Source organism: Mytilus edulis, chromosome 3 (genome assembly GCF_963676685.1).
Source record: "Mytilus edulis chromosome 3, xbMytEdul2.2, whole genome shotgun sequence".
Classification (NCBI taxonomy): domain Eukaryota; kingdom Metazoa; phylum Mollusca; class Bivalvia; order Mytilida; family Mytilidae; genus Mytilus; species Mytilus edulis.
The window spans coordinates 35633372-35660775 of NC_092346.1; the positions used below are offsets into that span (position 1 = coordinate 35633372).

The 27404-nt window shown below is 31.2% G+C and overlaps 2 protein-coding genes across 3 annotated transcripts in view; one reads left to right on the forward strand and one right to left on the reverse strand.

Moving 5' to 3' along the window:
- Nucleotides 1-27404, reverse strand: part of LOC139516321 (crooked neck-like protein 1) — a 53755-nt gene that overhangs the window by 17249 nt on the left and 9102 nt on the right. The window contains exons 9-16 of one of the 2 annotated variants that reach the window (XM_071306366.1): nucleotides 26233-26394; nucleotides 24986-25114; nucleotides 24034-24246; nucleotides 23431-23577; nucleotides 21974-22168; nucleotides 21027-21182; nucleotides 10205-10297; nucleotides 8919-9706 (exon numbers count right to left, since the gene is read on the reverse strand). In XM_071306366.1, the coding sequence (XP_071162467.1) occupies nucleotides 9578-9706; nucleotides 10205-10297; nucleotides 21027-21182; nucleotides 21974-22168; nucleotides 23431-23577; nucleotides 24034-24246; nucleotides 24986-25114; nucleotides 26233-26394 (1224 nt within the window). In that variant the 3' untranslated portion in view covers nucleotides 8919-9577. Of the gene's footprint in view, nucleotides 1-8918; nucleotides 9707-10204; nucleotides 10298-21026; nucleotides 21183-21973; nucleotides 22169-23430; nucleotides 23578-24033; nucleotides 24247-24985; nucleotides 25115-26232; nucleotides 26395-27404 lie in introns of those variants that run through there. The other variant, XM_071306367.1, reaches the window with a different exon arrangement.
- On the forward strand, nucleotides 14068-15903 carry LOC139516324 (transcription intermediary factor 1-beta-like). Its single transcript, XM_071306370.1, has one exon. The coding sequence runs from the start codon at nucleotides 14088-14090 to the stop codon at nucleotides 15774-15776; it is 1689 nt and encodes a 562-aa protein (XP_071162471.1). The 5' UTR covers nucleotides 14068-14087; the 3' UTR covers nucleotides 15777-15903.

Sequence of the window (27404 nt, forward strand, 5' to 3'; positions counted from 1 at the left end):
ATATTAAAAAACAATGAAATTAGTCAAAATTTGTCATTTACATACAACAACTCATTTTGTAGTCATCCAATGGTTTTGGCTTTATGGACATTTTTGAATTTTTTGGTGGATTTTGAGTTGCTGAGTCTTTAGTTTTGTATATTGTGTTTCGTGTACTGTTGGTCTTTTTCTTTTTAACTAATGGCGTTGTCAGTTTATTTTTGACTTAGGAGTTTGAATGTCCCTTCGGAATCTTTTGCCTCTATTTTACCAATTTGTTCATCTTTTAACCATGGTGGCCATGTTTGTAGATCACAAACTTTACCGTAGGATGAATCACTCAATTTTGGTTGAAATTGGTTTAGTAGTTTTAGAGGAAAAAAACTTTGAAAAAGTGTATGACAATGAACGACCACCACAGAAACCAAGTAGGCAATAATAGCTCACATGGCCTTTGGGCCAGTTAAGCTAAAAATGAGAGTGCATACAGGAGGCCATGTCATCTCATAACCAGACATTTTATTCAGATTTCAAACTAACAAGAGTGCACACACTGAAATGTCTCGCCTTCTTTACTAATCATTGATATTATGTTGATAGTCCTAAGTATAAAGCGTTATTACAACTGTCACATAAACTTAACATTAAACAAGATAGTTAAACAAAGACCAATGAACCATGAAAATGAGGTCCAGGTCAGATGAACCATGCCAGGTAGACAAGTACAGCTAACAATGCTTCCATACAACAAATATAGTTGACCTATTACTTATAGTTTAAGTAAAATAGACCAAAACACAAAAACTTAACACTGTCCAATGAACCGTACAATTGAGGTCATGGTCAAATAAAACCTGCGGGACTGACATAAAGATCATAATATATTTCCATACACCAAATATAGTTGACCTTTGGCATATAATATTAGATAAAAAGATCAAAACTTAAAAACTTAACTTTGACCACTGAACCATGAAAATGAGGTCAAGGTCAGATGATATCTGCCCACTAGACATGTACACCTTACAATCATTCCATACAACAAATATAGTAGACCTATTGCATAAAGTATGAGAAAAACAGACCAAAACACAAACACTTAACTATAACCACTGAACCATGAAAATGAGGTCAAGGTCAGATGACACCTGCCAGTTGGACATGTACACCTTCCAGTCCTTCCATACACCAAATATACTAGCCCTATTGCTTATAGTATCTGAGATATGGACTTGACCACCAAAACTTAACCTTGTTCACTGATCCATGAAATGAGGTCGAGGTCAAGTGAAAACTGTCTGACGGGCATGAGGACCTTGCAAGGTACGCACATACCAAATATAGTTATCCTATTACTTATAATAAGAGAGAATTCAACGTTACAAAAATTCTGAACTTTTTTTTCAAGTGGTCACTGAACCATGAAAATGAGGTCAAGGACATTGGACATGTGACTGACGGAAACTTCGTAACATGAGGCATCTATATACAAAATATGAAGCATTCAGGTCTTCCACCTTTTAAAATATATAGCTTTTAAGAAGTGAGCTAACACCGCCGCCGCCGTATCCGCCGTAGCCGCCGGATCACTATCCCTATGTCGAGCTTTCTGCAACAAAAAGTCTTTGTACTTGCTTCTTAATGCTGCTAACTGGTAGAAGTAGAATTTTACAGTACTTGGTTTGATCAAGCCAGGCAATGGAAACAATAAATTCATGCTAACATGTTGCCAAAGAGGTAATTTTGAATCATTCAAAACTTTGAAGATGTACGAATGTAAAAAAACTGATAAAGCATTTCCGTATAAAGTTAAGAAGATGACTGTACTAAAAATACGTTTGGACACCCTTTATTAAATACGAAAAATCTAAATCTCTCGTGTATTTATAGTCAATTAAATTATTAACAATTCTAAACGTGTCTATCCTTCAATTTAAGTTCTTGATACATAAACTAATTTGTGTAAAAATGAATTTACCGTAAGACAGATAGATGCAAGCCCATTTCGTCGGTTTGTTATATTTTTTGCTGTATAGCTTATTCTATTAATACAAGCATTCCACAATAAACACTTTTTAAATATATATTTACGAAAATATTATCCCCGTTTTAGTTGTCCAGTTTCAATAATGCAATCAATGACATTTATGACATATACATAAATTTAGAATACTTGAAAGTAAATATTATTTCATTCAATCTCGATAAACTTTGCACATTTCATCAGTAAAAAAATCTATGCCTACATTTGCCTACATTATTTTGTTAAACATCATGTGAAACCTGATCGATTCATCGGTATTTAACTGTTTAACTCGGGATCCGCTTTTAACCGGAAAATACTTTTAGAACAGTTTAAAACAAACGGTAAAAAGCAAAAATATGCTAAATTAAATACAATTTTCCATGTTAAACTGCTGTAGTTTGAACAATTCTCGTCCGTTTTTCAAGTTTTTTTCATCATTCGATTTCTTTCTAAAGGTAGATATTCTATGTGATACAGCGCTACCTTGTTATTAATAAACTAGGGATTTCCCACAGGTGCGCTATAATTACCGGACTCGATAAAACCACGTGACTGATAAGAAATTCCAGATGCCTTTTACAACCGCGGTAACGCAGATAGTAACCAAAGGCGTCTTACCGCTGAGACTATAATTGGATGAAATCGTATGACTTTAGTACAGAGCTCAGCATGCTATAAATACATGCTAATTAGTCGTTGTTATTCCTTCTAAATATTACTTCCATGATTTGACAAAATACTATTTTCTATTAAAAGACATCAACAAATTTTGCTAATTTAGCCTGATAACTTGTTGTTTTCTCATCATAATCTTACTTTAGATGGAGGTACATTTGCTATCGCTCTTTCATATGTTTCTCTTATTTGTTCTGTATTTCCATCTGCCTCTAAGAACCTAAGGTAATCAAACCAGGCATCATAATTATAGGGATTAGTTTTCACTTCCTGAAGAATTTTTTTTTATATGTAAATATTATTAACTAAATACACATACAACTTTATAAATAATCAGCTAGAATATATACTATTATCATGTCATTTTGTGTAAAATTATAAATTGATATATTTTTATAATAGCTTATCTTAATTTTTAACAGGTGCTGACATAGCAAACCTAAAGTTCTACTTACAGTTCAATATATATTAGAATTTTACAATACATTGTAATAATTTTGTGTAATCAATAAAAACTAAAGGCTCTAAGACCCTGTGTTGCTCAACTTGGTCTATGTGAATATTAAACAAAGGACACAGATGGATTCATGACAAAATTGGGTTTTTTGGTGAATGTAATGTTTGCAGATCTGACTTTACTGAACATTCTTGCTGCTTACAATTATCCCTATCTACAATGAACTTAGCCCAGTAGTTACAGTGGAAAATATTTTGTGAAAATTTCCAAAATTTATGAACATTGATAAAAATTAGACTGTTGGTTTTCACGTTTGAATGGTTTTCATTTATTTGGTGGTGTGTTTTGTATTTCTTTGGTTCTTATAACGTGACTCTGTACTTCAAAAGATCCCTTCAGTATGATATTGTTCTATTTTATGTCATTGTGAAATATTTCTATTATGAATTACAATGTACGTTGAACCACAAACGTAAAAATCATTCAATCACGTAGTGGAATTAACTATTTGTGGATTCTTATAAATTCTATATATATCTTTTGGACTAGTTTAAATCTCGGTCTATTTCTGAAATTTATTATTACATACTTTTGATTTTTTAACCCTGTATGCTAACATTGCCTATTTTTTAACTCTGTATGCTAACATTGGCTAGGTAAATTTTAAAATTGTTTGCACATTGAACGACAAATCTATGTGACGTATGAAATTTTCTGACGTCAGACTCAAAAATCAATGAATGTGTTTGTAGATAGATGTTTTTGTATTCTGTTAAATTTTTCCTTTTAAAATTGTTATACGATGATGGCTGATGTACCCATATTTTGACTATTTTATTTATTGTGTTTGTTTAGTTAAGGCATCAATGTAAATATAACGAAATTTGATGAGATTGTCATCAGAGTGAGAGGGTTAGCGCTATAAAACCAGGTTTAATCCACCATATTCTACATTTGAAAATGCCTGTACCAATTCAGGAATATGGCAGTTCTTGTCCATTCGTTTTTGATGCGTTTTGTTATTTGATTTTGCCATGTGATTATGGACTTTCCAAATTGATTTTTTTCTAAGTTCAGTATTTTTGTGATTTTACTTTTTACACTAGTAATTTTGGGGCCCTTTATAGCTTGATGTTTGGCGTGAGACAAGGCTCCGTGTTGAAGGCCGTACATTGAACTATAATGGTTTACTTTTATAAATTGTTTTTGGATGGAGAGTTGTCTCATTGGCACTCACACCACATCTTCCTATATCCAATTAAAGGGCAATAACTCCTTAAAGGGTCAATTGACCATTTTGATCATGTTGACTTAATTGTTGGTCTTACTTTGCTGTACATTATTGATGTTTACAGTTTATCTCTAGATATCTATGATAATATTTAAGACATTAACCAAAAGCTGCAAAATTTTCTTAAAATTACTAATTCAGGGGCAACAACCCAACAATGGGTTGCCTGATTGGTTTTTTAAATTTCAGGGCAGATAGATCTTGACCTAATGAAAAATTTAATTCCTAAAAGATTTACTCAAAGTGCTTTGGTTTCAGAGATATGAGCCAAAAACTGCATTTTACCACTATGTACTATTTTTAGCCATGGCGGCAATCTTGGTTCACAGGAGGGGTCATCGGACACATTTTTTAAACTAGATACCCTTATGATGATTGTCGACAAGTTTGGTTAAATTTGTCTCAGTAGTTTCAGAGGAGAAGAATTATGTAAAAGATAACAAAAACGAAAATATTTGTAAAAAATGACTTTAAAGGGCAATAACTCCTTAACTGGTCAACTGACCATTTCGGCCATTTGACTTATTTGTACATCTTACTTTGCTGAACATTATTGCTGTTTGTAGTTTATCTTTATCTATAACAATATTCAAGATAATAACCAAAAACCTCAAAATTTTCTTAAAATTACCAATTAAGGTGCAGGAACCCAACAACCGCTTGTCCAACTCATCTGAAAATTAGAGAAGATAGATCCTGACTTGATAAACAATTTAACCTCGTGTCAAATTTGTTCTTATTGCTTTGGTTTTAGAGTTATAAGCCAAAATCTACATTTTACCCCTATGTTCTGTTTAGCCATGACGGCCATCTTGGTAAGTTGGCCGGGTCACTAGACACATTTTTAAACTAGATACCCCAATAATGTTTGTGGCCAAGTTTGGTTAAATTTTGCCCAGTAGTTTCAGAAGAGAAGATTTTTAAAAAAAGTTAACGACTACGACGATGCACGACGGACGCCAAGTGATGAGAAAAGTTCACTTGGCCCTGTGGGCCAGGTGAGCTAAAAATGTAAACAATGCAGCATAATCTTTAACTGTCTTAACCTCTGTATGTCATTTATATCAATAACTGATATTACATCTGTCAGAATTCCTATAAAATCTTGACCCCTGTTTAAATAATCAAATTTATCATATACTGGTACTCACTACTTTTTGGACTTCCTTAAACTTAGCAAAAGCAACAATAAGTCTGTCATCAATGTAGTCTTCACCAAAGAACTACCAGCTCTCTCATAAACCCGTCTAGCACAACTGATATAACTGTTTTTTTCTTCACGCATATTTAATCCAATTCTTCACCTCAGGATGAACAAGGACAAGTAATATTGTTAAGGAAAATCAAAATCAAATAATATATTCAAACTAATGATTTTATTTTCACCTTTTGTAAGCTTGACATTTCTACAAACTTTTGTTCAGATTTTGTTTTAAACATTTGCTTTTGGATTCTGAAGTCAAGTCTATTTGTAAAATTCCCTCAAACTTTCAGTAAGATTTTTATTTGCACATATTAGTTTCCCCAATAATGTTCTTACAATCATAAGGGATTTACTTCCCCTTTGCTTTAATAAATATCAAAAACCCACAGGTTTTATAAACAGTACCACTTTTTTAAACATGATTTTTTTAAAGATAGGTGTAATGCTTCATTATAAAAATATACAAACCATAGACTGTTAATTTCATTCTTTCATTCAACATAAGATTGAATTGATTTTAATTTCTCTACTTAATATGCATGAAATATTTTCCATAAGACACTAGTCACACATCAACTATCAAAAATAAGGAAAAATCAAACACAAAGTTATATACAGAAGTCGCAGACTCGACAAAAAAATGAGGTCAAGGTCAGTTGAACTCGCACATAATGCATCTTTATAACCGATACAATTTATCCAATCTTTCTTCCGTTGACGCCGCCGGATTAGCACCCTTATGCCGCATTCTAATTAGACAAAATAACTTTGTCTCGCATTGACAAAAATCATGTCAATTTATCATACTTAGGTAGTATCATGTGTCTAAGTTGTTCTTCCAAATTCACTTAATATATCTTACACCTGGTTTCTTTTTAAAAGTGAAGTTAGATTCCTAAATTCAATTGAAAAAGTCCCCCCTTAGCGTTTCCTCTTTTTTCAGATCTATAGACTGTGGATTACGTGAGTGAAACCGTTGCAATTCAGAAAAGAAATCACTTTCAGAAATGTCATGGTAATGATTTTATCGTCTCCAGTGTCAAAACATTTGTACTCCCTCATTATTATTCTATACCTCTTTGTAATGTTAGTTGAATGGATTAGGAGATCAGATGTCCAGTTGCAAAAATTACAATCGTATCAGGACAATACATAACGTGTTGTGATATGAATATGAAGTTTGCTTTGTACTAGACGGATACACTTTTTCGGATGTTAAACCTGCTAGTTCACAAGACAACAACCCATAGCAAGGGATATTTCTTCACCCAGACACATGATTTGGGTGTGTTTATATACTCAATCTGTTTGAGGAACTCTGAGGTCTTCAGTGTGTGGTATCCAGCAGGTCCCATAAGTCAACCAGTTTATCCTGCATCTGGCGATAGATCTCTCGTTGGTACCGGGTCACTTGCTTGGATTCTGTGTGGACCTGTCATGACTTTTACCCCTCGAATGCCGAGTGTTTTGTGGAGAAACAGCTAATGCAAGTTCTTAAATTTTCACTTTGACCAAGTGGGTCCAACCCAAGGCCTTCTGCTCTCTATGCAAGTTCGCTGTCAAGAAGCCACTAGATAGTGTTTCATCAAAATGGTAAAATACAAATATATTCCCATTTCCTGAGGAATGTGCTATTAACCAAATTTTCTTCTGACATAGTGACAATACACAATTTGTCATCATGACATCGCTGGGTGAAACAGGTATATTGTAATTATTGAAGTAGTTCCCAGAGAGAAAGAAAACCTCAGCTCTAGCATGATTGGTTAATCCCCAGAGTCGTTCTAATCGGAATTTTTTTTTATCCTGTTCTTTAACATAAATATATCAGTTTAACAGGAACTTGGTTCTTGGATTCTTCCTTATTTATATTTGTTGGAACAGATTTTTTTTAAATTTTATTTTTAATTTGCACAGATTAGCTTGAGACAGTGGATTGATTTTTTCTTTCACAGGAATTAATCTGAAAAATCATGATTGATTGGTAATTGCTTGCTTGCTTAAAGTTCAGTGGCAAATATTCCATATATAATTCGGGACGAGAACAAATAGAAAATTCATACAATAAGTAGGTTCTGAAAGGTACTTCAACAGGGAAAAAAGAAGGAAATTAGGACTGCCACTGGAAAATGAGGTAATGTTGGGTAGAGGAAATTTCGCTTTACTAATTGCCACTCCTAAGAAAGATGTTGGACAGCAACTGAAAATGAGGTTATGTTGGGTAGATAAGGAAATTTCACTTAGCAAAAGGCTACTCCTCAGAAAGATATTGCGTGGGTACCTCATTGTGCAGATAGTGCAATATATCCATCATGGGTCTTTAATAGAAGTAACAAGGTCCATACAAAATTGAGTCATTAGGATAAGAGACATATACTGTCATTACGTCTCTTCCTAATATATATTTTTCCATTGATTTCCAGATCGAAGCAACTGTTTGTTGAACCAAAAAGATTATTTTAGTGAAGACATTTAGTTATTGACACATTTATTTAAACAAGACTGGTTAAAATGCCTACAAATGTCTAATCTACATGCAACTGAAAATTTTATCTACATAATATTATGTTAATACACAGGTATTTGTGATAGTAACATATGTCCATGAAAACATATACATGTAGCACCATTCTGTGTTTTTATGATTATTTTGTTGTGCTATTTTTGTGCTGTTTAATTTTTTGGCCAAATTTCTCTGGTCTTCATAGTGTGCCAATTTTCTCGTTCTTTATTGTGTTGGTCCATTATTCTATATTATTTAAACCCAATTAAGATCATCAGATAGGAATGTCACTTTATAAACCTTTTATATTTGAGTAGACTGAACAAATTTGTGTTAAAATCAAGATCTAAGCAATCTATTCCAGGAAGAAGTATGCTGTGCAATCTTTCATAATGAAAAAGATAGTCAATAACCAGAAAAGAAGGTAAAATACTGGAAAAGTTGCTAACATGGAGCCTTTTTGCCAAATTTTATATTGATTGGTTCAGTCAAATATGTTTGATACTTTTAAATTCCATTGTCTCCAATTAAGTTCCTGATGGTTAGCCAACTGCTACAAAAGTAAGATCACTAAGGTAGACATAGAACATCACTGTCATTTTTCATTTGAAAAAAAGACATTGGGTCATAAAACTTCATACACTAATATCTAAATTCAGACTCAGTAATAAACCTTTCAAATAAACTGTGTGAGTGTAATAAATAAAATTTTGCACAAGTCCAGAAAATGAAACTTTTGAGGAAATGATAATTTGGGTGTTAAAAAAGAGACCACATGTCCAATTGTTAAAGACTCATTTATTTATAAAAATCTTTCATCACTTATCACTCAAATATAAACTTTCATATCACAACTCTAACAAATGAAGCATGATTCCCAGATTTATTCCACTTTCACTCTAATCTATTCAATACGTACAAATGATTAACCAGCTATCTTTTTTCCGTCAAAGCATTTTCTCAAAATGAAGCTGTCTTGCAATGAATTTACACAATGATCTATAACTGACGCAACCCTTCAGATGTTAAAACTTGTAAGTAGTATATTATTATCATATTGAAGAATACAATAGACGTATTTTCATTTGTATGCAGTTGTGTCCACCATAGCTTAATACGGTACCACAAAAGTAACACCAAAATATTGCATCACAATTTTAAATATTTGAAGTCATAATTCGAAAATGATTGTTGCATGACGTCAGAATGTTATTCAGAGAGATATCTAAATGTTCATCAGAGACAAAATTCAGCTTTATAACAAAAGTGTAAATACGTCTATTTTATGCAGATAGAAACTTTCAACTCATGACTGCAATAACATTTCGATGTTCGGAAATTTTGTATTCTTGATGAGATTCGGTGATGAAAATTACAAATTTCCAATCATAATTTTATGGTTTAAGATGAGTTACTTCCCCTTTACATCATTAATTCACTGATTAGCTTTCCTCATCATCTTCCATTTGTTGTTTCCATTTCTTAGCCATAGCTAACAGTTTAAGATTTGGTTGAGAAGCTTCTTCATCAGGGAATATATAATCATGGTACTCTTCCCAGCCTGCATCAGACTGAAAGAAAAAGGGGGAAAATGTACTGATAATTTAGGGAAATTAATATCTTCGTCTTTGAATGCTAATCATGACATGTTTTATCATTGAGGTTTATCAATACATTTGAAATAAAAAAAAAAAATCCCGTAATGTGGTTTTTTTTCCCGCCAAATTAAAATTTCAGAATTCTTAGGACCAAACTAGTTCATTTCATTTTTATAATTTTCTTGACCCTGATTCTGAACTAGCCTAAAGATCAAATACATGCCACAGGATGATTTTTATACATTAAATAGAAAAAATTTAAATCTTTGCAAATAGTTTCAATTCAAAGTAAAATGATTTTCACCCTTTTATTAAAAAATATTTTATTTACCTCTGATCTTGTAGTTTGGGGAGAAAAGGTTTCAAAAACATTGACATTGACCATTTGGAATATTTTGTTGCAAATAGAAAAATAAAATTAAAATACTTATTTGGTACATCTTTTTGAATGAGAACAGCTGATAAACATACCCCATCCTCTGTTTGGATTTTCCTCCTTTTCTTGATTTTCTGTGGCATTAACTTGTCTACATGTTTACATGTCTCTTCATCCCCATTATCTACCTGTAAATAAAAATAATAAGTTAATAGGTGAAACAAATCTTAATAGGTTAATTCTATACATGACTTTGAAGTGGTCGAGTGGTCTTAATACTTCAATAACATTGATCATTAATCTATCAACACTGAGGTTGTGAGTTCTGACAAGCTCTTTCGACAGATCATAATTGTCAAGAATTACCAGTTTTTCTTTCCATTATATGAAATTTTTAAAAACTTTTTTTTTTATTTAAAGAGAAAATGAAAAAATTCTTTATTTTGTTTGGACATTAAATGAGAAACTATGTCAACAGTCTATTATGGTCAATTAAATTTTAATATTTAAGGTTTTCAATTACCAAAATTTAAATAATGTTTTAAAGTTTACAGGAGACTGCAGTCCTTTAGCTATCAATCACCAATGGAACTTCGGAAAAGTCATGTTTGGTTCAAACTTTTTCATGTGCGAGAAGAAAAGATCTTTATAAATTTTAAAATATAAACAATTTTTTCTCAAAGTCCTTCACCTTAAAGGAGCAACATTGGCATTCTAAGCCTCGTCTTTTCAGAAAAAAAATTACTTGAATGCAAGGTATAAGTATAATAGACAATGGACAATAGACAATATTTTGTTGGCACAAACGCATTTACAATAAATGGTAATGACCGAATGGATAAACAATTTACCATACATGGTAGTAAAATACAAACAATTATATATATATGTGTGTAAAAAATTAAAGGTATAATGAAAATCTATTGCAATAGATTGCTTCTTGCATTTAAACAATTTGTTACAAAAGAGGAAGATAGTTAGTGCCGTATAACGGTATAAGATGTACTATTAAGTAAAAGATTTAATTTATTTGCATCGCACAATGTGGTTATATGTTTTACTGTACTTTTGAACATTTTTAATACAAAAGTCTCTCTAATACTGGAGTAATCTCTGCAGTGAAGCAGCATATGCTGTTCATTTTCAATTTCGCCACTTTTACAGATTTCACAAATTCTTTGATATCTGGGCACTTTAAATATCTTCCACTTTCAATGGCAAGGTTATGAGCACTAACTCTTATCTTACACAATGATGATTGATCTGATCTATTTCTTAAAGCATCAACATAACCTGCCTGTTCATTAATTTTGTAAACACTTGAAAAATGTTAATTTAGGAGATGCTGAAATATTTGCATGTTGTGTTCCTGAAAACCCTGGTCAATTATTCCTTGTTTTATAAATCCAAAAAAGGGTTTAATAGTAAGGTTAACATTTCACAAATATGATAAACCTAAGTTTTTAATAATAATATTTAACCTTTTAACCCATGGGTTGCTTTTTTTTGTAGCATTATATATTTGGTGAACTAAACTTCCTTCTGAAGTGATTATTATAAATGGTCCCAGAATTTAATACTAGATAACATAATTGTGGAATAGGAAAGATAACTCTGATTTCAAATACTTCTTCAACAAGTTCAGAACTAAAGCTAGATTCATGCATCATGTACAGTTAATCTAATTAAAAGTATGGCTATATACATACACATCATTTTGTATATTAATAACTTGAGTATATTTCATTGGTAAATTTCTTGAAATGTTTAGTGATAGGATGAATAGAATGTGGTTTTTCTTCTCAAAAGTATTGATTAAAGTTTGGAAACTGTCATATAAGGGTTCTTATTGCATGAATGCATGTAGACCTCAAAAATGAGTACAGAAATCTTTATTGAAGGGCAATAACTATCAGAAGGAGTCATCAAATGGTTACAATTATAAAGGCATTTTGCAAATCTTATTTCTGATCATTTTTGCAGCAAAGTTAAGTTAAACAAATGACCGTAGTCAAAAGTAATCATTTCAGAGCAATAAGGATTAGTCATCACAATATTTATCTTTCTTTTGCAGTGCTAATATCATTTTTGCCAAAGATAAATTCCAACTATGAAAAATTGTTTCTGAGATAATTGCCAAAACCTATAAAGTGTAATTTAAAAGCAAAAATCCTTTAGAAATCCTCCAAGGATCATTTGACATTTGTGTACAGTGGCGGATCCAGACTTTTCATAAGTGGGGGCCCACTTATTGTCTAAGAGGGAGCACCCTCTAGTCACGCTTCAGTGATTCCCTATATAAGCAAGCAATTTTTTTCCCAAAAAAAAAAGGGGGGGGGGGCCTGACCCCCTTAAATTCGTCTCTGGTGTACCTATGTATTTGTGATCATTTTTAATAGTACAGCTTCATTCTATTCTGCTCTGTTTCCCAAAGTATCAATAGCTGTTTTTTTTAAATTATATGAGTGTATATTTAATATCCATATTATATACCTAACTGTTTGCACAATCGAACTACTAGTATATTAATATGGAAAATTCATTAACTAGGTTGCAAGTCTGAAGAAAAACATACTGCCTTTTAGCATTAAACCAAGGAACATTAATAAAATTAACGGTATCCATTTTTCTTGCACCAGATGCGCATATCGACAATACATGTCTCTTCAGTGATGCTCGTGGCCAAAGTATTTGAAATCCAAAGCTTATATAATGTAATTCATCAATTGGTATCATTTTTTACTTGTGATTTTTGTTATATAAGTTTTAAACATTTGCAATACTAGGCAAATATAGGTATATATTCCTTGAACATAGTGGTTGTTAACAATGAGAGTACATGATATATAAAGTTCATATTATACTAAATGAAAACAAGAATGTATCCCCAGTACACGGATGGCCCGTCTGCACCATCATTTTCTATGTTCAATGGACCATGAAATGTGGGGGGGGGAAACGAATCTCTAATTTGGCATTAAAATTAAAAATATCATAAGGGAACATGTGTACCCAGTACCTCTGTGTGTGTTACATTTTAGTGTTGTGTCGTTGTTCTTCTCTTATATTTAATGCTTTTCCCTCGGTTTTAGTTTGTTACCCCGATTTCGTTTTTTGTCCATGGATTTATGTGTTTTGAACAGCGGTATACTACTGTTGCCTTTATTCAAGTTGATTGCATATAAAGTTCATCAAAAACTACCTTGACCTAAAACTTTAACCTGAAGACAGACAGACAGACAGACAGATGAACAGACGAACAAATGGACAGACACACAGACCAGAAAACATAACCGTTGGTGGGGCATAAAAATTAAAAAAAATCAGAATTAGATATTTCTAAGTTTGATATATTTAGAATTCGTTTCTAAAATCAAATCAAAGTTGTACTGTTGTGCCAAACTAGTAAAAAGTAATCAAGGCAATTAAAGTAATTTCCTAAATAAGTTCTTTAATTTGGCAGCTATCTCATCTGAATGTTACTCCTTTGATAATGTCCCGTTTATCATACTTATGAGGTGCACTTTATATAAAAGGGGCTACTATATTTAATTAGTTTAATGAAAACTAACATTGTTCCTTTGGGTTAAGGTAGACACTAGGTATGTTCCATGCAGGATAGGCTAATATAGGTGCTATATTTAACATAGGTCAACAAGTAATTTTTAGTGGTGAAGATGTCTGTTGATTGTCAAAGTCATGAGACACCTTTCATGTAAAGTTTAAATGGGATATTAAAATCAAGTGATTTCAAAACGTCAGTTTAGGTCAGCTTATCTATAGTAATCATGTGATATGTAACACATATTGTATGTATCTGTGTTCTCAATCATAAACTTAAATTCCAAACAATTAAATGCGCACTGTTTTCATGTTATCAGTACGCTAACTATATACACTGTAACTAAACTTATTTATAGTAACAAACTTAAAAATAGATCAAACCAAGAAGTGGAATACTTGACACACCTAACAAAGATGGCTTCCTCTGAAGTCGTTGGAGGATGTCAAGTTCCTGTTAATTGTAAATTATGCAAAACAGATAGACAAATACAGTGGAAATGCATAGACTGCAGTATTCTGATGTGTGACTATTGCAAGGACAATGTTCATTCTCAATTCAAAAATGCACTTGATCATAAGATCATCAAAAGAGAAGAGATTGGACTGCATACTGAAGAACTGGATTTTACCAATATAAAGTGTGATGAACATGCTGGACAATTCTCATGTCTTTACTGTAATACATGTGAAGTTCTTGTGTGTCCAACATGTTTTGCTAAAGTGCATAAAAAGCATGATTTGAATGAAATTAGTGATGAATACAAAGTGAAAGTCGAGAGACTGAAAAAAGGACAAAATAAAATGCAGAAGAATATTTCTAACATGAATGCGAAGAAAGATGAGTTCAATAAACTTATGTCAGCAGAAAATTCAAAGTATGCATGCGTAAGACTAGATATTCTTATGCATGAGAAAACTGTAAAAGAACAAGTAGAAAAATATTTCAAGGATCTCTTAAATAAATTGGATCAAAGTCATGAAACTGTTTTAACAACAGTTAAATCAGATCTTAATGCTATATCAATATTCACAAACCAGACAAAAGACAAAATAAATGAAGTCCAAGATTTTATTGACATATCCAATGCCACTGATTTCTTCAAATGGGTTAAACAAATGGAGAAATCCACTGAAATCCGAGAACTGCAAACAAAGACAAGCTTCCGTTCATCACCAAAATTTGTTCCAGGTAATATCAACCAATCTCACATTGGATCATTACAAGACGATGGGAACTTGTCAGCAGAAATACACATCTCCCTAGTCATCAATAATGAATATCAGACTGAACTTGAAATAATAGCAAACGTAAGTCCATGCCTTGACCAGTCGATTTGGTTAAGTTCTGGTTCTTATAAAGTGTTACAAAGAGTAAAACCCGAAGACATCAATCTGAAGGTTATATCTAAATTTGACATTAAAGTGAATGGATTGGCAGTTACTCCATCTCATCAACTCTTTCTGAGCATCAAAGGGAAAACAAGGTTGCAACAAGTCAGCAGTAGTGGTGAACTGACTGATTCTGTTTATGATTTAACACCTTACCTTCCCAATGCTATCCATGTTGTCAGTGACAACAAACTTATAGTTGGAGCTTATAATAATAAACTAAAAAGAAGTGCTGTGGTCATAATGAACAAGAAAGGAGACAAGGAAACTGTATATGAACATAATAAACATAATCAACCTTTGTTTAATAACCCTAGGTGTATAACCACTACCACTAATGGAAATATACATGTAGTGGATAAGATTACAGATGTTTGTAGTGGTAAAGTAGTGATCTTAGGACAAGATGGAAATATAATAGACCAGTACACAGGTCATTCAACCATCAATAAAATTAAACCATTCACACCAGTAAACATTGTGACATCACCAAGTGACAATGTTGTTATGACAGATCTGGATACTGACATCTTACACATTCTCAATAATAATGGCCACTTGATTTCATATTTCAATACCAAGGATATAGGAATAGAGTTTCCATATTCTCTTGCCTTTAACACAACTGGACAACTATATATAGGATGCACTAGGGCTGGGGGTAGTCAGACTAAGGAAGCAAAGTTATATGAAATAAACATTGCAGGATTCTAATATATTCAAAACATATATTTGACAGAAACCTGAGAAAATAGATAAAAAAAAATTCAAATCATCTGAAACAAAAATTGCATCAGGCAGCATTGCCAACGCTTTTAGCTGTTTGGATACAAAGGAAAAATGAATGAACCTTTTTTGTGAGGAAAAAAGTCATCTACTTATAATTGGGAGTTAATCATCTTACACCATTTACTGTTCGTCTTTTCTTTATGATGTCATGAGATTATATTTATCTTCCAAAGTTTTGTACATATTTCTCAGTGATAAATGGAATAAGAAGATTTAATTGTGTCTTGGTACTGTTTGCACCAAATGTCCATTGCACAAAAGCAATACTGTGGAATCATTATTATTCGTTGGATACCATTTTTCGTGGGTTTCGTGGGTACAAGTGAACCACGAATTCAAATGTTCAACGAATATCATATTTTCAGTAGGCTTTGTATACAGAGATTGGCAAAACCACGAAATCAAATATCCACGAATATGCAAGTTTTCAGCAATCCACGAAAATTGATACCAACGAAAATAAATGAATCCACAGTACTAGAGTTCATAATATTTTGTGCAGTCATATAAAGGTATACATGTATATGCTTAATATGTTAGTCACATCGAGGCTATCATAATGTATTCTTAGCCTTTGACATGAAATATTCTGATATGTTATATACCAAGGAATTAGCTATAGTGCAATTTAGGTATCATAGATCACAATCACTTGGTGAAAAATGAAATGTGATTAATCTGTGCAAATCAAAATAAAGCCATTTTTAAGGCAAAATAATTTCAAATTCATGGAAAATAAATAAGTTTCCATGTAAATATTTTGATAATTTAAGTTTTGTATGCATAATAGAACATTGTGAACATTTGGACTGTAGAACTGTAAATAATAGTGAAAGGACAAACATTTGAAAAGTTGTTGAATGCCTGATGATGATATTTCATACACACAAACTATTCATATATCAAAATACTTGTTGAGATTATCGCGGAAACATAACGTTCCAACTAATGTACATGTCTATTGTCAATCGTATTGTCAGTGATGTCGCGCCTTGGATGGAAATACGTACTTGTATAATAAATGTAATGGCTGAACAGTTGTTGTAATATGATATGTAATACGGCCTGGGGAGAACACTGATATCGTTGCCTGAACTATCATCTATAATGCTGAACTGCTGAACTAATAACATTTGTAACTTATTAGAACAATTGTCAAATGGATATCAACTTCGAACATAAAATACAACATGACAGTTTGCTTCGTGAAAATGAGACTTTGATTATTGTGTTTTTTTAAATGTTTTTTTATTTTTATTTCATAAGATTTTATACTATGTATACTTTATTTAGCATGAGGGAAATATAGTTGTGTAAATTTACATAATAGTATGTAAAATTACATTTTGAATATTTTTTAGTATTTTATTTCCCTTTTTAAATTAAGTTTGCATGCTTAGAATTAAGTTGTAAATAATAGGTGTTGACTTTTGTAGCAGTAGTTTGGAAAAATTATTAATTATTTATTTCACATGTTATTGAACACGTCTTGAGATAAAAGGGGCACACCATACAGTTACATGGGAGGTAATAATATTGCTTCCATAAAATGTGATTTTTTTCCATGACATCAAAATGTGACATTTTGTGGATAATATATATCTTTGCGATTGATTTTAATCATTAGCTTGAAAACAAGTACATGGACTCCTCTTTTTAGAATAACATTTGGGTTGACCAATTTAAATGATCAAATCAATGACATTTTTTTTTTAAATTGTATAAATATACAACAAAATCTGTAAAAGTAGCATATTAAGGTAAATTTTTTATTATGGAAAAAGTAAAAGAAGGACAAGAAAATAAGTCAATAAGAGTGCACACGCTGAAATTTCTCGCCTTCTTTAATTATCATCGACATTATCTTAAAAGTCCTAAATATAAAGCTTTATTACAACTGTCACATATTTGAATTGACTAGGTTAAAAGGGCTTGTAAGCATCATTTAGTAAAAAAATTACAGTGGGATCAAAGCTGTATGATATGCGCTTAAAGGATTTTTTAGATAATACATTCTATCAAAATAAGCAATTGCAATTGGTATTGTTAAAAACTGCCAAGAGTTTCAGGATAAAGATAAATTTAGAATATCAAGTAAAATGCTAGAGGGCGGTCAAATTAAATATAATAATAAGTCTCATAGTTTTAAGTTAGTTTTAGAATGACATCTTATATCTTGAATTATATATTATTTTAATCTGTATCATATGAACTAATTAATTATGAACTATATCTTGAAATATGGATGCCTGTTTAATAAACAGTTATATCTATAATTTGGAGTACTTAATTCTTGTTAGATAGTGAACAAATGACACATCCCCCTTAAAGAGCAATCTTTTAAAAAGTATAGGATGGACAAGAAAATAAGTCAACAAGAGTGCACATGCTGAAATGTCTTGCCTTCTTCAATAATCATTGATATTATGCTTATAGTCCTAAATATAAAGCTTTATTACAACTGTCACATAAACTTAACATTAACCAAAAAAACTAAACATTGACCAATGGACAATGAAAATGAGGTCAATGTCAGATAAACCATGCCAGGCAGACATGTACAGCTATTAATTTTTCCATACAACAAATATAGTTGACCTGCGCGACTGACATATAGATCATAAAATATTTCCATACACCAAATATAGTTGACCTATTGCATATAGTATTAGAAAAAAAGACCAAAACTCAAAAACTTAACTTTGACCACTGAACCATGAAAATGAGGTCAAGGTCAGATGACACCTGCCAGCTAGATATGTACACTTTACAATCATTCCATACACCAAATATAGTAGACCTAATGCATACAGTATAAGAAAAACAGACCATACACAAAAACTTAACTATAACCAGTGAACCATGAAAATGAGGTCAAGGTCAGATGAAACCTGCCAGTGGATATGTACACCTTACAAGCATTCCATACACCGAATATACTAGACCTATTGCTTATAGTATCTGAGATATGGACTTGACCACCAAAAATTAACAATGTTCACTGATCCATGAAATGAGGTCGAGGTCAAGTGAAAACTGTCTGACGGGCATGAGGATCTTGCAAGGTATGCACATATGTTCCTAACTTCCTAGTACTTATAATAAGAAAGAATTTAACATTACAAAAAATCTTAACTTTTTTTCAAGTAGTCACTGAACCATGAAAATGAGGTCAATGACATTGGACATTTGACTGACGGAAACTTCGTAACATGAGGCATCTATATACAAAGTATGAAGCATCCAGGCCTTCCACCTTCTAAAATATGAAGCTTTTAAGAAGTAAGCTAATGCCGCCGCCACCGCCGCCGCCACCGCCGCAGCAGTAGCTGCAGCTGGATCACTATCCCTATGTAGAGCTTTTCTGTTCTGCGACAAAAGTCACAGGCTCGACAAAAATGGTCATACAATTTTTCAGTTGGTGTGACATTTTTGCATATAATTTAGATTATTTTTAGATTAAACACAAAACATACATAGTATTTCTGAATATATTTGCTGTTTACAGATTTTACAACATTAAAGGACAATCTGGTAATTTTGGTGCCGACAGGAATTTGATAGGTCTTGACATTCTAAGCATTTATGCCCCTGTCAGATTTTCCATCTTTATTATACTGTGAAGTACTTTTATTTGAGGGTAACAATTATGTGGTTTTTGTTGATTGCTTTATCGATGAATTTAAAAGTGTCCAACAAATTTTAACAGCTGTTGTCCAAATCAAGGCATGGAAAGATCCCCATGTTGGTTTGATTACATGGTTACAGGCATTGAATCTAGAGAATACATCCAATATCAGCAAACACAGTACAAACTTTAATTTCAGACAGGATTATGCCCATTTCATCATTCAAAACCTAAGATTAACAAATATACAACTTTTAACCTTTTAATCCTCATGAAAATTAGTTTTGCTTCCTTTTATTATTTCATAACAATTATTTCTAAAATTCAATATACATTCATGGCATTTTTTATATAACCATTTTATCAAAAATTTGATGAATGTTGTCAGTAATGAAAGACTTACAAGTAAGTGAAAAATAAACACCTTATTTGCAATGTCGCTAAAATCTTTATAAAACAACATAATTATGATTATTTTCAAGAATCTTCATTTCTGATGGCTTCAAATTCTTCACTTGATTTTTTTCTTCAGAAAAACTATAATGCATGAATAAGAAACCAACAAACTTGTAACTTTTGCTCAAACCAGGAAAATTGATACCACAAATAAAAGTACTTTCACAGTAGTTTTGAAGATTTAAGACAATTAATGCATTTTATCAATATGTTCTATTTTTAACTATGTTGGCCATGTTTATTGACCACAAACTTTATAATAGATGCCCTAAGAATCATTCACTCAAATGTTGTCTGAAATCGATTCAGTAGTTTCAGTTTAAAAAAAGTTCAGGACAAGTGATGGCAATAGCTCACATGGCTTATTGAGCTAAAACCAATAGACCATGCATAGCAAGAAGCCATGTCACCTCACATCCAGACATTTTATTCAGATTTCAAACTAGAAAGTCTTTGTGCTTGCTTGTTAATTATGCTTCCTCATAGTAGAAGAATTTTTCAATCTTTGGTTTGACCAAACCAGAGATGGAAACAAAAATTCCCCGTTGAGTTCACTACCTCAAGTCTACAGAGGTTGTTTTAATTCATTCAAAACTTAGAAGATGACAACCAATGTACAAATGTAAAAGGATATAACAGCTATAATGGTCTTTGGGCTCGGTTAGCTTTTTATTAATTGATGGTTGGTGTTTAATGAGACTCTCAGCAAAATTGGCTATATCATAGCAGGCAGTTTTAATTAGAGGAGGAAGCCAATTGCCTCCATAAAAAAACTAGCAATATATAATGCAATTCTAGGCCAGAGACAACACACATTGCACATGAGTGGTACAAACCAAAACCTAAGCGTTGATAGGCTTAAGTTTACTGTAAATGAAATATTTAAACCACTCAAGATAAGTAAATCAATCTTTTAAACATTAACTTTCATCAAACATAATACTACTATAAGTCAAATTTAAAACATAATACTACTATAAGTCAAATTTAAAACATAATACTACTATAAGTCAAATCTAAAACATAATACTACTATAAGTCAAATTTAAAACATAATACTACTATAAGTCAAATTCTATATGCAAACTAACCTCAAATTCCTGCCAAGATTCCAATAAAATTAGCCTTTCTTCTTTTTCTCCTGCACTTTTCATAGCATTATTCGCCTCTTTATACACAGTTCTGGCTTTTTCAATACAATTTTCTTCTCCTGTCGTTTTCTCAAACTGACCAAAACTTATCCAAACCTGCAAAAAACAACCAAATTCAAGTTCTGATGTTTTTCAATAGTTAAATCTAATTATAAAGCTCAACTTTGCAAGAAAAGCCAGAATACTAACTGATTAACAAAGCCTTTAAATACCAAAGATAATTCTGCCGCTTGTTTAAGCATTTTAAATTATGTAAAGAAATCATTTGATACAATAACTTCACATCTAGTTTTGACTTCAAATACATTTTGGGGTGATCTCCCCTCTTTTATTTATTATTGTAAGATAAGATAAGACTACACAAATTAAGATGTGATAAAATTACAAAAGTATATGATTTCATAGAACAAGATATGTTTTACTTTAAAAGACAAATAAAAATACCATTAAAAATCTTTTTATAGAGACAGAAATTAAGAAACCCCAAAAATAAAAACACCATTAAAAATGTAAACATATAAAAATAAAAAATTCTTGTGTACCTTTGGTTTTGAAAAGTGCTGTTTCATTTTTTTTAAAACATCTTAATGTCTGTCAAAATGTTTGTTTCTAATATTCTGTATAAAAAATCCTAATAATCTTATATAAGTGATATCTTTATCTTCCTATGTAGTTTGAAATTTTTATTTCATCAATAAAGCTCTTCAAACAACTGCAAGATCAAGAACAGCAATAAAAGGGGCTGTCGCTTTGATAAATTGGTTATGAATAAGTATTTCATGAGATCATTGCCTAATGTTAATCCAATCATATCATTTCTTATAAATAAAATACAAACAAAAATTTAAACTTCAGAGTAAGCATATATAAATAGTATTATGTATTACCTTCACATGCTTTGTTCGTTGTAACAAACGTCGGTACAGATTTCTCACTTTATCAAATTCCTCCTGTTCTATCTGAAAATCAATGTAAGATTTCCACAAGACTTCAGGCATATCTAACTGTTGCTGATTTATAGCCAGTTCATAAATAGCTTCAGCTCTGTCGATATCTCCCAATATTGTCTCCAATTCTGCATACTGCAAAATTAAATAAAACATGTTTAATTAAAAAAATGTATTTTTATAAAATATAAAAATGTTTTCATTAAAGCAGGAAAAGATCAAAATAAACATGTTTTACAGTTATTTAAAAAACTATGGAATTTAAAAAAAAAAGGGCAAAAAATTAAAATATTTCATAAATAACTACCATTGGGTGATACTTCATCTTGCATACAGTTAACCGAAAAACAAGGGCCTTAACTCATGCAAAGCAATTGTCAAATTCACAAAAATCAAATCTAAACTTGTTTATTAATGGTCAATGAACATGATGACATAAAAATATGGTTTCATATTACAACAGATTAGTCCAAACAGTTCTAGAATGTTCATCCTGAATTGGAAAGTTTGAAATTCAATATAAGTTAACTATTGGCACTTTTGGTTGATGTATAAATAATTCACATTTTGAAAATTAGTTGTACAAGTGCTTTATAACACACAAAAAGCATACTGATTATAAAATAGATTCAGCCTTTTGTCAAATTTCTATGATCATAATGCTTCATATATTGACATTTTAAGACATCCTATAATAATGATTTCAAATGAATGTAACACTTCAACACAATATATTTGGCACAAATATCTGGTTACTTCACTTTTAAGTTTTCTGTTTAGATTAATCTGTATTAAGATCATAAACTTGGTATTAAGGTGGTATGGGTGTCTTTTGCCATCTTGGATTGTAAAAAACAGAGAATCTCAGGTGCAGATTTTTAATCAATTTATCAAAATTTGATGCAGGAATGAAGATAACTAATGCGAATTTTCATAAATTTAAAAGAACAATTTTAAAAGATTATTACTTATGAATGTGAATATTTTTACAAGTGAAGATTATTTTGGCTTGATTTTTTAGGTTTTTGAATTGGCATTTTAAGGGGAGATAACTCTGAATCAGTGCATTTTCTGAAGGAATCTACATGGAATTTTTCTATTTTGTATTTAGCCGGAAAAAAACATACAGTGACCCTATCTTTACTCTTGATATTCTCAAAGCATTTTCTAAAAGCTATTTTCTTGTATTTTATTTTACAATTCTATCATTTAGTTTAGCTTTTAATTACATAATGATGTTATTTTTCCTGTATAATCCATACAAAATTTTTTTTTTAATTTTTATTATATTTTTGAACTTTTATCAATAAATACTACGTTTTGGCAAAGTATGAACAAATTCTATCCTTTAAAATTTAGACACATATACCACCTTAAATCGAAATTATTTTGCCTACCTTGATCCAACTTGTACAATTTTCTGGTCCAAATTCAAGAAATTTTTCATACAATATCCGACATCTTTCAAACTCTCTCAACTGTAATTCTAGTTCTATATAGCCTCTGTACAATTTGTTTTTTGGACATTTACCTACTGCTGTACCCTGAAAAAATTTACAAGATATATAATAAATATATACTTTAAGTTGATTCCTTGTTCTACATATGCTTTCTTTCCTGTTTTAAAATTTATTCTTTAATCTTAATGATTCAAAAACATTATTATCTGTCTTTTAAAATTTCAGTCTGCACCTGTAGCCACTAGTCCAAAAATATACATTAGTAATACTTTTTTTATGGACTAGTAAGTGCAAAGTTTCGTTAAGATACATCACAAAAATATCAAATACAAGTCTTCTGACAAGTGGTTGGGAAAGATTTTGGTGCAGACTGAAATTTTCAGACGAACAAATTTTCCAAAACAAACATTCTTTCAAAATGATGTATTCGATTTTTTATCAAGCTACTTATAAAGCTTATACAATTTCTATTATAAAAAAATACAAGTACACTTTCTACTATTAACTTCTATGAATTTAATATCAATACTAAGATCTTACCATGACTCTCCTAGCTCCTTGTAAACTTTTCTGACGAATTTCAAACTGAGCGAATAAAAGCCAGATTTTAGCAAATGTAAATGTTTTATGAGGTATCACATCTAAACAAGCTTTAAACACTTCTCTGACTTTATCAGGATCATCATTTTCTAATTCTTCATAAACAGCATAATTGATCCATAAATATATGTATCTTCTCCAATGGCGTTTCTCCTAGAAAACAGAAATTTGAACAGTAAAAATATTGTTGGAAACTTTTGATTTTAATTTACAATACCCAAAAAACATCTTTCTGAGTAGAAATTCTTAATAGGGTAAACTGCTCAAAGTGCATATTTGGTCTCAGTGTATTTTCATGTGACTGTCCCCATTAAAAAGCTTTGTCAGTTGTAGCGTTAATGCTTTTTTTCTCCAGGGAATTGGGTGTTTACAGAGATCTTCAATAGAATGTGTTAAAGTATCGGCAGATTTTTTAAGATTGGGTGATTTGGAGCTTAAAATTTGGTGAAAACACATAGTCTTATCTATTATTTAAGGCTGTCTCTTGACCACTAGAACTCATGTTATAATCAACATAGAGTATAACATGAAGAAACAAGAATGTGTCCTCAGTACACGAATGCCCAACTCGCACTGTCATTTTCTATGACCGTGAAATTGTACTGAGGACACATTCTTGACCAAAACTTTAACCTGAAGTGGGACAGATGGATGGACGAACAAACGGAGGCACAGACTAGAAAAAATAATGGCCCTCTACTATCGTAGGTGGGGCATGAAAAATTATGTAATTTAATTCCTTAAATCTCGGCAAAACTTTTCATCATTCTACACAAATTATAAGTATATCTTAAGTGATCATTAGCTTATCTTAAATACAATATTGATTGCAGGTATTTTGAACATAGATTTTTCTTATTGTTGACTAAATATTTTTTTTTCATTATCTTACTTTTGATGGAGGTACATTTGCTATTGCTCTTTCATATGTTTCTCTAATTTGTTCTGTATTTCCATCTGCCTCTAACAACCTCAGGTAATCAAACCAGGCATCATAATTATAGGGATTTGTTTTCACTTCCTGAAAAGGAGAAACATATCTTGTAGTATTAGGAAGTATTTGCTGACCCAGCAATAATTAATCTCACAATTTCATTCATTGTTTAACAGTTTTACAAAAAATGAATGTTTGCAAAAATTTCTGAATTTACAGTATTCAATTCCAAATTTGTATCGTGTGAGCTATTGTTTCTCGTCTAACTGTATATTTATAAAACATATTTTTGATATTAATTGAAGAATCATGGTAACAATTAAATTTGTACATAACTTATAATTAATTGTCTGGTGTACATTCTTTTTTTTACAAATAGAAGCAACAAAATGTGTGTTTCTGGTAACAAAACAGATCATCACCAATATATGCATAGATCAGATTTAATTATAGTCTTTTGGTGTACATTTTTTTACAAATAAAAGCAACAAAATGAGTGTTTCTGGTAACAAAACAGATCATCACCAATATATGCATAGATCAGATTTAATTATAGTCTTTTGGTGTACATTTTTTTTACAAATAAAAGCAACAAAATGAGTGTTTCTGGTAACAAAACAGATCATCACCAATATATGCATAGATCAGATTTAATTATAGTCTTTTGGTGTACATTTTTTTTACAAATAAAAGCAACAAAATGAGTGTTTCTGGTAACAAAACAGATCATCACCAATATATGCATAGATCAGATTTAATTATAGTCTTTTGGTGTACATTTTTTTTACAAATAAAAGCAACAAAATGAGTGTTTCTGGTAACAAAACAGATCATCACCAATATATGCATAGATCAGATTTAATTATAGTCTTTTGGTGTACATTTTTTTTACAAATAAAAGCAACAAAATGAGTGTTTCTGGTAACAAAACAGATCATCACCAATAAATGCATAGATCAGATTTATTTATAGTCTTTTGGTGTACATTTTTTTACAAATAGAAGCAACAAAATGTGTGTTTCTGGTAACAAAACAGATCATCACCAATATATGCATAGATCAGATTTATTTAGTCTTTTTTTGCAAATGTCTTGCCTGCAAGTTAAAAAAAAACACAAACAGCAGTCATGAGCATCATAGCACACATATTGAACAGATCAAATTCAATCTATATCCATAAGTCCAATGTGTACTGAAATCCATACCTCTTCATATTTAAATCTTCTTTTACTGACAATAACATCTTCTATAGCTGCACGACTACCAAACTTCTTCTCATGGACGGTATAATGTTTGTAGATTTCTTGACAACTATCTTTGGGAAGATGATCTAATGCATATTTGTATATCAATCTGGCTCTCTCATGCTGAAAATGAATAACATTTAAAGTCATTTCAAACCTCAAATTAAAACCAAAAAAATGATGTTTATGTTTTTTATAACTAAATAGATAGTTTTCATTATAAAACTTATGTACATATACTTTTTTCTGAAGATTTTTTTTAATTAGTCCACATTTAGAAGAAGTTTACTTTTTTTTAATTCCTTGCTACCAGGAAGCAATAGACAACTTTCGAGTTCGATGCATTTCCATCAAAAACTCTGGTTTTAGTGAACGTCATTTGTGCGTTTAGGGGCGTCGTCACTTCCATTCCAATGTTGAGCGAGTGGTTGGAAAACTATAATTCTATATTGTACGAATTATACGACAAATTGAATTCTCAAAATTGACAATCAGCATTGATGTCATTAGGGAATTGTCATTACGTACCTACAGAACAACCATTATTTCTAGTTTATCCTGCACAATGACGATCACCAAGACGCTTGATGAACGTAAATAGTGCAGGGATACAGGCGACCCCCTCTATCTGGTAAATGACGTCATAAAGGCGTGTATAATTGACGATTTTTTTCCGGTGACGGATGAACTCGAAAGTGGTCTATTCGCTGACATATTTTCAGTATGCAAGTGACCTTAGCGTGAACCTTCTCATAAAAATCTGGTGATTGCAATATGCATGAATCTGTCATTAAAATAAACTATTATCTGATTGTACATGTTATAAACGTGCTCAATATCCATGCTTCTTTGTTGAGGGTTTACTATTTATAAAGTGACAGTCGGAAAACTACAGCTTCAAAACACGACAATTAAGTAGCTGCCATATTTTCATATCATAACAGACAGAGTGAAAAAAAATTTGATGATTATACCATATGTTTGGGTAAAAAAGAAGACTAAGTTTATACATGCATTAGTTCAAGAATTGGATAAACATATTTTTTCACCAGTCACTCGTTTAATATGACTTTAAACAGCTGATATAAATGTTGGACAGAGAATAAAAACTATGTCATATTAGAATATAGTAA